General features: G+C 36.4%; 1 protein-coding gene across 15 annotated transcripts in view; it reads right to left on the bottom strand.

Moving 5' to 3' along the window:
- EIF4G3 (eukaryotic translation initiation factor 4 gamma 3) overlaps positions 1–12,838 on the bottom strand; it is a 242,454-nt gene that overhangs the window by 160,153 nt on the left and 69,463 nt on the right. For all 15 annotated transcript variants that reach the window (XM_077775599.1, XM_077775601.1, XM_077775586.1 and 12 more), the window contains one exon: positions 883–978. In XM_077775599.1, coding sequence (XP_077631725.1) covers positions 883–912 — 30 coding nt within the window. In that variant the 5' untranslated portion in view covers positions 913–978. The remainder of the gene's footprint in view (positions 1–882; positions 979–12,838) is intronic.

The raw sequence follows: 12,838 nt of genomic DNA, 5'->3' as shown, positions 1-12,838 counted from the left end.
ATTTCAACATTTCTCAGTTCATGCATAAAACCAAATGAATAGGAGCTAATGCAATGAAATACCCCAATACTACAGGCAAAAAAAGCAGGAGGTGGGGAACCAAAAGAAGATACCTGTATTCTGAGAAAAACACAGAGCTGAGATACAAGTGGGGATGTGAGATACAATGTGAGATGTTACAGAAGCACCTTCTGGCAAAACCTAATCATGCAGGCGACATTCTAAGGAATGGACAGCTGAAGCCACTATATACTTTTGTGAAACAGAAGGATGAACGTTGAATAAATTCTCAGTCTTTGCAATATTTATTGCAATCCATGTAAAGGATGAGCAAAGAGGAGGATAGCATTTAATTTGTATGACAATTTATTTACCATCTGAAAAAAGAAATACACCATTGGTGTATGTCATGCATATGTCCAAACTGCCAATGGTTAGAATTGACCTAGTGACACTGATTCAGAACTCTTACTTCCCAAACCACTGGAATTTGAGTCTAATTAATGAAATTTAATTTACTTTTAAAATCACTGTGCTTTACTCTCTTCCTGAATTTAACAGTACAACAAATTAAGAGCTGAAATGAAGTGAACTTGAATGCAACCATTTTTAAATCATGCCACAGGAAAGTAAAAGAAGATAAAAAGCTCCATTTCTCCTTTTTCTTAATAAATTTAAACTATTCCTATATTAATGGTCTAAAAATGCAATGCTAACCAATATAGTAATATGTTGATGATGATGATGATGATGAATAAAAATAAATTGGCTTTGGAACAAATATCCAAAAACAAGAAAAAAAATTAGCCAAAGGAACCCAAGCTATTAAAAACACAAACTTAGATGGAAAATATTATTTAGAACAAGCTTCTGCTTACTTACCGGAGAACGGGTCTGAGGTTGTGAATTCATTGTCTGAGGGGCTTGAGGGTATACCAACGTGGTTGGACCTGCATTCTGTCCAGAGGGATATGGGGTCTGTCAAAAAAATGGGAGGAACAATATCTTATTTTGAATATATATGGTATGGTAATTCAAAGTATTAAAAAGAAATGCAAAGATGTATTCATTAGTGTGGCTTCTATCTTCACCACAATACCCAGCAATTCGGGATCAGAGCAGCACTAGGAGAGGTTCCCTAAAACCCGATATAGAGACGTCTGCAACCCAGTGACTAGGTACAATTATTTGATAACTGAAGTACAAAGAGCACTCATCTCTTTCTATTTCTTATTTCTATTTCTTAAACAGACAAATCATCTATTTCTTAAACAGACAAATCATGCCACAAACAAAATCAAACATGGCTGAGAGAACTTGCTACTGCTGTGGTGAGCTTTCCAAAGTACCTACAAGCAAAGAAAACCATTGAGGAAGACATCCCAGAATAAATTAGCAGTTCACTAGGTTAACTGCTGTGTTATTGTTGTTCTCTTCCACTGCTTACACCTTAATCCTTTTATATGACCTTTTTTAAATATACTTAAGAACCTACAGAGCATTGGAAACAAGTAGGACCTAAGTGGTAATATTTACTAACTTACCACAAGTTTTCTGAAATAAGAATATAAGCTTTTCATTATAAACCCACATTAAGTGCTACAGACTAATATTCTATGTGCTACTGACTTCAGGGGTGGAAAAAAAACATGTTAACATGTTTAATATGAAGTACTAGCAAAAGCAATGGACACAGGATCTGAATTCAAATACTAACAACTGCCACTTACTTGGGCAAGTAATTTACCTTTCCCATGAATGTAAAAAGGAATAACACACTTACCTCACAAGGAAGTTTCTAAGATTAAATAAGGTAATGTCAATTTTACTATACAATCACCTTTTATTACCATGGTGTCTATTTTACACATGAGGAAATCAAGGGTCAGAAAATTCTAGTGCTGGGGCATCTGCGTGGCTAGGTTGGTTAAGCATCCAACTCTTGATTTCAGCTCAGGTCATGATCCCAAGGTCATGGGATCAAGCCCCATATCGCTCTGTACTGACAGCATGGAGCCTGCTTAGGATTCTCTCTCTCTCTCTCTCTCTCTCTCTCTCTCTCTCTCTCCCCCTTCCCCTCTTCATATGCACTCTCTCTCAAAATATAACTAATAAACTTAAAAAAAAAAAAAGAAAACTCAAGTGTCTTACCCAAGGTAAGTAAGTAAATCCCTCCAGCAAGTATTCTAACTTTGCTTTAAAGGAGAATTCTACAATTTTTGGCATCTGCTGACCTTTTAGTAAAAGTTCAGCTGGGTTTAACAATTTTAAGCAAATGTCTGAGGGGCCCCTCCCTGGCTGGCTGTATCAGTGGAGCATGTGACTCTTACTAATCTGAGTCATGAGCCCAAGCCCTACATCGGGAGGTAGAGATCATATAAAAAAAAAAAAAATAATAAAATCTTTAAAACTTTAAAAATCTTTAAAAAGGTCATCATAACTTTCAAATAATTAAAAAGCAACAAAGTCAATGAAAAAAAAAACCCCAATTTCACACTGGACGTAGAAGATAATTTGCAATCTTCCAATACAGTAACCTATTATACCCATCTCCACTGACATTAAGGTTCCACATCAGGTTAACTTCCCTTTTCACTATAGTTCTACCTAATCTGGCCACAAATTGGAAATTATGACAGCAAGTATCTCATATCTACCAAATAGGTGATAATTGCATCAGATATGACCCAAGAGTTATCCATGGTTTCTCATCAAAGATTATTTTTAGCACCCTTTCAAACACTAAGTTTATATATGTACATTTCATACACAAATTCTGGAAGGCTGAAAGCTGACTTAACGTAAAGTTAAAGTTAACTTTCTAATTCAAGTTGACTGTTTCAAGTTAAGAGTGTTGAATGGATTTCTTATCAACTCTAGCTGCACTCAAGTATGAAAACTATTTCATAAAGTTCAATTTCAACATTTGGATATAGTTGTAAAATTCAGCATCAATTTCATTCTTTATCAAATTAAAGAAAGTGATCAAGTGTTAAGAAATCCATATTCTCAGTGGTAAGGCTTGTTGGTTTTAGGAAGTCTTGACACATTATTCTCAACAGTTATTCTCAACAGTTAGGTTGAAGCATAAGCTTCTGACTATCAAGATTCTAAATACAACATTGAGATGTACAACTTCTAAAAACATAAAGAAATGTTCTCTCTTTCTATACTTCAAAAAATTAGGTGAGAATTTCACCCTCTCACAGCTAGAGTACCAAAGAAAGGAAGAACAGCACATTTTTCTTTCCACAGAAGATGCTGAGAATATTCAGAATGGCCATATTTGACCTTATTCAAAATTTTCACAAATATCAACATTGGAGCCATCTAAGACAACACCTTACAATTAACCGAAAAAGCTGCACGTGAATTACCATTCAGGCACAAGTTCTTTCATTTGTTAATAGCACTGTTCCTGGCAACACATATAGCTGGTACTCTTGCTCTTAAGAGAAGCAATAGTATCCTTGCTCTTAAAATGATTATTAATAGAAGAATTTCTTTTCCTTTAGGTTGAAATTGCTATTTTAAACAGACAAAAACAGGGGTGCCTGGGTGGCTTAGTCAGTTAAGCGTCCGACTTTCGCTTAGGTCATGATCTCGCGGTTCGTGGATTTGAGCCCCACGTCGGGCTCTGTGCTGACTGCCAGCTCAGAGCCTGGAGCCTGTTTCAGTCTGTGACTCCCTCTCTCTCTCTGACCCTCCCCTGCTCATGCTGTCTCTCTGTCTCCTAGAAATAAATAAACAAAAAAACAAACAAACAAAAAAAAACAGACAAAAACATAATCAAGTTCTTCTACTCAAACTGTAGGTATGCCAAGAGCAGATTCATATTCTACACAGTTTCATCTAAATTCAAAGTATACATAACATCTGATGACAGCCACACACAGAAGTGATTCCTCTTTCACTGTGTCTGCCATTGTGCCCTTAGCAGTATGTGATTTTACTAGAGGCCTGATAAAAGAAGTTTGGCAACTGCATTATTCCACTCTTTGTGCCTGGTATTAGAAATTTCCTAGTATATCCTAAATGATATACCTTGTACCTGGTGCTACTGTGAAGGGTGCAGCTGTGAAAGCTGTTGCTGTGCTTTTTATCTCTTTTCTGCATTTCTAATGACACAATTCAACAAGTTTACTGACCAAGTCATTCTGGGATAACCTGCTTAATGTACTAATTTTAATGTACTTAATGTACTTAATTTTCTTGAAAAATATTACAAATATTTGAATAGGAACATTCTATAAACAAGTTTCATGGTATCAAATGAACAGAGAACTCGGGAAAGATCAGTGGAGTATCATTTCAGTGGCCGTCATTGGTTTTTCCTCTACTTTCTTCTTTCACACCTTCAAAGGTATCACAAGGACTTACTTCTCCAAGGATATATACATGAATAATTTATATTGAAGCTACAATCAGTTCATTGTCCAACATTACTTGCATTCTCATTTTCATCATTACTTTAATGTTTCAATGAACATTCCTAAGTCACTGATCCTTTTATATTAACTTAGGGAAATAAGAACACAACAGAAACAATTAGCAAATGATGTTAACTGTTAATAACAGAATATCAGTAAAGACAAGCCACCAAAACAGTCTTTGTGCTTCAGACTTAACCTTTAAGTCCATAATAATTATTTAAAAAACAGTGACGTGGATAATTAAAGATAAAAATCTGAGGGTAAATTCCATTACAGGTCAGAACACACTAACACAGCATCATAGGATCGGATGTGATGATTTTTAAAATAGGAGTATGTAAAAAACTAACATGGATTTTTAATTTTTGCAACATAATGCAATGAACTTAAGCCAAGAAAAATAATTAAAACAGAAAACATAGCTCTTACTATGATTTAGGCACTACTCTGAGCACTTCACATGTAACTCTAAGATGAAAGGTTATTCCTCCTAAGACTCTTCCTTCACCTGAAACAAATTCTGACATAAAGACTAAATTCAATACTGGGCATGTATGTATGGGCATATGTAAATCTGATTGAAAAAGTAAGTTGCCACAACATTCTAAAGAACTATTAGAAAATACCAAAGTTCATTTAAAATTTTTTTTTAATTTTAGAGATAGAATGCAAGTGGGAGATAGGGTGGGGGAAGGGCAGGGGGGGAGAGAGAGAGAGAGAGAGAGAGAGAGAGAGAGAGAATATCTTAACCAGGCTCCATGCTCAGGGCAGCGCCCAACTCAGGGCTCAATTCCAAGACTCTGGGATCATGGCCTGAGCTGAAATCAAGAGTCAGATGCTCAACCAACTGAGCCACCCAGGTGCCCCCCAAATTTTATTTTTATTCCAGTATAATTAACACACAGTGTTGTATCAGTTTCAGATATATAATATGTAGTGATTCAAGAATTCTATATATTACCCAGTGCTCATCACAATATACTCTTCATCTTCTTCCCCTATCTCACCCATCCCCTCACCAACTTCCCCTCTGGTAACCTCTGTTGTCAAGAGTTGGGGTTTTTTGGTTTGTCTTTTCTTTTTCTTTTTTTTCCCCTTTGTTTTGTTTCTCAAATTTCATGAGTGATATCATATGGTATTTCTCTTTCTCTGATTGACTTATTTCACTATTTATTATGCTCTCTAACTCCACTCATGTTGTTGCAAATGGCAAGATTTCATTCCTTTTATGCCTAAGTAATATTCCACCGTACATATAATCACATCTTCTTTATCCATTCATCCATCAACGGATGTTTGAGCTACTTCCAAAATGTAGCTATTGTAAATAATGCTGAGGGTACCTGGGTGGCTCCAGTGGTTAAGCATCTGACCTCAGCTCAGGTCATGATCTTACAGTTCATGAGTTTGAGCCCTGTGTCAGGCTCTGTGCTGACAGCTCAGAGACTGGAGCATACTTCAGATTCTGTGTGTGTGTATGTGTGTGTGTGTGTGTGTGTGTGTACCCCTCCCCAACTTGTGTTCTCTCTCTCTCTCTCCACTCCCTCAAAAATAAATATAAAAAAAAATAAAAGGTTGGAATATAAAACATTAAACTATAAAGGTGCTAGAGACAAATCTTTTTGTATCATTAGGAACTGTGAATACTTTTAAAAATCTGAATAAAAGAGTATCTACAGCTACACCAACAATTTACTTAAAACAGACAATTATTGGGGTGCCTGGGTGGTTCTGTTGGTTAAGTGTCCAACTTAGGCTCAGGTCATGATCTCCTGGCTCCTGAGTTTGGGCCACACGCCGGACTCTGTGCTGACAGCTCAGAGCCTGGGGCCTGCTTCAGATTCCCTCTCTCTCTCTCTCTCTCTCTCTCTCTCTCTCTCTCTCTCTCTCNGAGAGAGAGAGAGAGAGAGAGAGCGAGCGCCTGAGTGGGGAGGGGCAGAGAGACTGAGCCACCCAGGTGCCCTTAAAATTTTTAAAAAAATTTTTAATGTTTTATTTATTTCTGAGAGAGAGAGAGAGACAGAGAGTGAGAGACAGAGAGAGACAGAGACAGCATGAGCAGGGGAGGGTCAGAGAGACAGGGAGACACAGAATCTGAAATAAGCTCCAGGCTCTGAGTTAGCTGTCAGTACAGAGCCCAACGCGGGGCTCAAACCCACTAACCATGAGATCATGACCTGAGCTGAAGTCAGACGCTTAACCGACTGAGCCACCCAGATGCCCCTAAAATTTTTTCAATAAAATAAATGTACAGCAGTGCTAACTATATGTACACTGTACAAAAAGATCCATAGGACTTTTTCGTCTTGCAAATCTGGAACTCTATAACCACCAATTCCATTTAAATTTTATTTATACACACTTATCACTTAGAATTTAAACTTAAATAGCCAGATATGACTAGTTGATAGCACACTGCACAATCCAGGTGTAGAAAGCTGTTAATTCCAAAGTCTTACTCTTTTCGTGTCTAATGTTTATATCTTTACAAACATCCATAACTCTGTTTTCACAGAAGAGCAATAATATCCAACAAACGAGTGTAACATAAAACACTGGAAAGAGAAGCAGAGACCCACACGCAGTCTTAAGCATATTACTGGTTTTCCTCGGCTAAATAAAGGCTGAAGTTCTTTGCCACAGATTCTTAGTGTGGACTGCAGGTCCCTGGGCATCCCTGAGACCTTAACTAGAGGGTCTGTGACGTGAAAGACTTTCCTAACACTAATGCTAAGATATTATTAGCCTGTGCTAATGACACAGAAAAGCAAGGTGGATAAAACTACTGGTGTCTTAATAAATATCAAGGAAATGGGAGTCTTTATTTCTCTTCACTCCCACACTCTCACTATGCACTCATTTAAGAAAATAAAGTCAATACTTAGAATTTCATTTACAAGAAAGGAAAAGTTATGAATTTTTATTTTCAGATAATTATAAATCAATATAGCATTCGAAAAAATATTAAATAAACAAAAATAATACAGAAAGTTTCCATACACATGCTCTTTATCTAGTTTTCCATAATGGCAACATATAACTACAGTATAACAACAAATCTAGAAAAATGGCATTGATACAACACATCAACCTTCTTCATAATTCACCAGTGTTCTGTACATCTACATTTTTATGTGTATTTAGTTCTTGGCAATTTTACCACATGGATAGATTTGTGTTACCACCACTACAGACATAATACAGAAAAGGTTCTTTACAAACCTCAGACTGCCCTATAGTAGCCACAGGCACATTCTTGCCTTTTCCTTCCTCCCTTCACCTCTCATGCACCTAACTCACAATAACCACAAATCTATTCTATAACCTGGTCATATATTGATGTTATAAAACTAGAATCATATGATAAAGAAGCTTCAGCACACATCTTTATAATACTTAGTGTGACTAAATAAGAGAAACAAAGCGCTTGCAGAGCATACCAGAGTAAGACTGTTGTATTAAGAAACAGCACTTACTGCACTGGTTGAGTTACAAGCTGAACTACACGCTCTTTTCATGCAACACCATTTGACTTGAAAGAATAAGTAACAGACAAACTATGCTTATGAAGACTTTGGTACGTGGCAGACAGTTTGTTAAAAATGAACAAAATGGGTCTGTCACATCAAGGAAAATGTAAAGTATTTGTTATCAATAAGAAAATTAAAGCCTGGAAATAAAAATGAGACTACTGAAAATATGTACCTGTCATCATGTGCTTGGCACCTCTCAATACATAAGACTTTACAATGAGAATGTGATTTTTTTTTAGACTGTGTAATAAAAAGATATGTGTAGAACTCAGGAAAGCAGTATTTTTCAAATGACCAATGTGTGGTGTTACAAAATCATATAATAGTAAATAACTGATTCAAGTTCCAGACAGACCAGCAGGTTTCAACACCAGAGTACCAAAAGTTCACTTAATATGGATTCAGATTCAACAATGTAACTAATGTTTAAGAAATTACCATTTACTGAGATTAACACAGTATCAAAGAATTATTACACCGTTTCTGAAAAAGCTTGTATTAAAATGTCTCCCTTTCCCAACTACATACCTGTGTTAGACTGTATTTTCCTCATCTACTTCAGCTGACTAATATAGGGCAACAAATAGAGTGCAGAATCAAATTTGAGATTGTACCTAACTTCTATTAAGCCAGATATTAAAAAAGATTTACAAACTGTAAACAATACAACTCTTCTCATCAATACTTTTGTCTCAGAAGATATTTTTGCATAAAAACATGTAACTGATGTTTACAATAAGTGAACTTTATATTTACCTTAAAATAAATATTTTTAAACTCCTCATCGTTAACTCCTAACATTGCAACTATTAATAAATAAAACATGAAAAAAGTACTGAGAACCCCGAAGAGTTATTTAAGAGTATAAGAGGTCCTGAATCAAAACGTTTGAAAACAATGACCTAGATTAAGACTAAAGTTGACAGTGATCCTCCTCTTGCTATGAAAATACTAAACACTTACTCCATTTCCCTATCCTCAAGTTTTTCCTAAAAACAGAAACAAAACTAAAAAAACCCAACATCAACAAAAATACTTGCCATTCCTGATGACTGCGAAACAGTTTGTTTTTATTCTCCCATATCTCCACAAGTATTGCGTTTTACTGTGAACCTAAAATAATTGATCATCCACTCTGTTTCCAGGCACCTTCAATCTTGTGACAACTGTCTTCCTTGGTTCTACACAACCGCATTCAAAAGGAAAGGAAATGGAGTGGTGTTTCTGCCTGCCCTTTCCAAACCCCTCCCTTGGCATGGCACAGCCTGGAGGAAGCCACCCAATTCCCTTGGGACAGAGAGAAAGAATGAATTTGTTCGTAACATTCTGACTTGGCTTACCTAGTGGCAGCCTACAAGCCTGGTTTCTATCTCGCCACACTCAGAGCACAGGCGGGAAGAGCAACTTATGGTGGGTTATCAGGTTGGAGTCCCGCAGAAAGTAGTGGCACCTGCTGAGCTACCTGAGAACTGCAGGGAAACTTCAGACCTGCAGTCATGGGGGGCAGGAGATACCAGGCAGAGGAAGACACTGGGAAATTACAACAGGTAAAAGTAGCCACGGATACAGTAGAACTGAAGGGACACTACACACACAGGCCCCGGGAAGATGTATGAACAGAAAATGCCTAAGAAGATCTTTAAGCCTTCACACTGGATTGGTGAGTGATGGGTCTTCCCCTATAAGGAACCAGGTGCCAAATACTAGGTGTGGCCGTTTTTCACATGCTCAGTTTATAAGGCATACAAATAAACAGGGGAATACTGCTCACTCAAATGAATAGATCTCTAGAAATCAAACTTAAAGAAACAGACTCTGGAGGTACTTAAAACAGTATGTCTTAAATGGGCTCAATAAAACAAAGGAAAACATAGAGACCTAAGAAAACGAGGAAAACAACATATGAACAAAATGAGAGTATCGACAAAGAGAAATTATAAAAAAACAATCAAATTCTGGAGTAGAAAAACCCAATAACTGAATTTTAAAAATTCACTAAAGGGATTCAATAGCATATTTGAATAGGTAGAATAAAGAACCAATGACCTTGAACGGAGGACTCTTGAAATTATCAAGTCTGATAAGGGTAAGGGGGCAGGGAAGAGGAAGAGGAAGAAGAGGAGGGAAAAAAGTGAACAGAACCTAGGAAACCTACTGAAAAAAATCAATAGGGAGAAAAGTGAAAGAAAGGGGCTGAAACCATATTTGAAAAAATAATGGCTGAAAGTACCCTAAATGCAAAGAAAGACAAGGACATAAAAATACAGGAAGCTCAATAAACTCTGAATGTGACACATTATATAATCAAACAGTTGAAAGAAAAGAGAGGAAAGAAAAAAAAAACCTACCGAGTGAGAATTCTACATCCCTCAAAAATGTCCTTCAAAAATAAGAGAAACTTCCAGATGAACAAAAGCTGGGGAAGTTCATTACAAGACTTGGCCCACAAGAAATATTAAAGGGAGTTCTTAAAGTGGAAACAAAAGAAATACTAGGCAGTGATTGGAAGCCACAGGAAAAAAAAAACTGAGTTCTCTAGTAAAGTTAAAATCACTGGCAAATATAAATACCTATATTATTGTTCTGGCTCATAACTCTTTTTATTACTTTATAAGATTTAAAACACAAAGGTATGAAACTAATTACAAATCTATTAATGGATATACAATATAGAAAGATGTTATCTGTGTCACCAGTAACAGAAAAGCAGGAGGAGACAGAGGTGTAAAGAAGTAGAGTATTTCTAAGTTTTTTTATAAGTTGTTACCAGTTTAAAATAGAGTGCTATAACCTTAAGATGTTACATACATTTCCCATGGTAATCAGAGAGAAAATATCTACAGAATATATACACAAAGGAAACGAGAAGGGAATCAAAACATGACACTACAAAAACTCAACTAAGTACACAGAAAGACACCAAGGGGGAAATGATTTAAAAAATAAAAAGAGTTATGTCATAAAGAAATTTTTAAAATGTGACGCCTGGCTGGCTCAGCTGTAGAGTGTGCCATTCTTGATCTCAGGGTTGTAAATCCAAGCCCCATGCTGGGTATACAGATTGCTTAAAAATATAATCTTATGGCTCAGTTGGTTAAGTGACTGACTTTGGTTCCGGTCGTATCCTGTGGTTTGTGACTTTGAGCCCTACACTGGCTCTCTGCTGTCAGCATGGAGCCATCACAGGGTCTCCCTCTCTCTCTGCCCCTCCTCCACTTGTACTCTCACTCAAAAACAAATAAACATTAAAAAAAAAAAAAAAGACCCAATGTTATCCTATCTAGAGACGATTCCATTTAGACCTAGGGACACATACAGACTGAAAGTGAAAAGAGGGAAAACTATTCCATGCAAGTAACAACCAAATGAGAGGAGAGCTAGCTACACTATTATCAAAATACACTTTAAGTCAAAAATTGTTACAAGTTGTTATGAGCACCAGTTAACATACGAAGTGCTGAATCACTATAATGTACACTTGAAATTAATAGAACATTGTATGTTAACTATAACGAAATTNTCTCTCTCTCTCTCTCTCCTAGAAATAAGTAAAAACATTAAAAAAAAAATTTTTTTTAATTGTTATAAGAGATAAAGAACATTATAATGAGAAAATGTCAAAATATAACACTTATAAACATACAAGCATGAACATATCAGAATATCTAAATTAATGAAGCAACTATTGATAGAATTAACGGGAGAAATAGTTTTATAATAGGAGACTTTAATGCCCCATTTTCAATAACTGATACAACAACCAGACAGAAGGTCAATAAGGAATACAGGACTTACTTCTAAAAACCAAATGGACCTAAAAGACATATAAAACACACCATCCAACAACAGCAGAATAAATACTCTTCTGAAATGCACATGGAACATTTTCCAAGACAAACCATAAGTTTGGCCACAAAAAAGTCTCAATAAATTCTTAAAACTATTTTTCTTGATCACAATGGAGTAAAACTAGAAATTAACACAGATGGAAAATACACAAAGATATGAAAATTAAACAGCACACTTTCAAACAACCAATGGGTCAAAGAAAAAAAATCACAAAGGAAATTAGAAAATATCTTAAATGAAAATGAAAAGACAACATATCAAAACATGGAATGCAACAAAAACAGCACTAAGAGAGAAATCTATTTACCTGTTTGCATTTTTAAAAATCTTAAATTAAGGGGCGCCTGGGTGGCTTAGTCGGTTAAGCGTCCGACTTTCGCTTGGGTCATGATCTCATGGTTCGTGGGTTCGAGCCCCGCATCAGGCTCTGTGCTGACTGCCAGCTCAGAGCCTGGAGCCTATTTCGGAGTCTGTGTCTCCCTCTCTCTCTGACCCTCCCCTGCTCATGCTGTCTCTCTCTCTCTCTCCTACAAATAAATAAAAATATTAAAAAAAAAAATCTCAAATTAAAACAACATTAACTAGAAAGAAAAAAACTAAATACAAAGCTATTAGAAGATAGGAAAAAATAAAAATTAGATCAAATAAAGAACAGAAGAATTAAAAAACCAGTGAAACCAAGATTAACAAAACTGACAAAACATTAGCTAGACCAACCAAGAAAAAGGAGAAGACTCAAATAGCTAAAATCTGAGATGAACAAAGGGCCATTTTAACCAGTTTTTTAAAAATAAGAAAGATTGGGGCGCCTGGGTGGCTTAGTCGGTTAAGCGTCCGACTTTCGCTTAGGTCATGATCTCGCGGTTCGTGGGTTCGAGCCCCGCGTCGGGCTCTGTGCTGACTGCCAGCTCGGAGCCTGGAGCCTGTTTCACAGTCTGTGTCTCCCTCTCTCTCTGACCCTCCCCTGCTCACGCTGTCTCTCTCTCTCTCTCTCCTAGAAATAAATAAAACATTAAAAAAAAA

The sequence above is a fragment of the Crocuta crocuta genome, unplaced genomic scaffold (genome assembly GCF_008692635.1).
Source record: "Crocuta crocuta isolate KB4526 unplaced genomic scaffold, BGI_CrCroc_1.0 scaffold127, whole genome shotgun sequence".
Taxonomy (NCBI): domain Eukaryota; kingdom Metazoa; phylum Chordata; class Mammalia; order Carnivora; family Hyaenidae; genus Crocuta; species Crocuta crocuta.
This window is presented reverse-complemented; position numbering and strand designations above follow the sequence as displayed.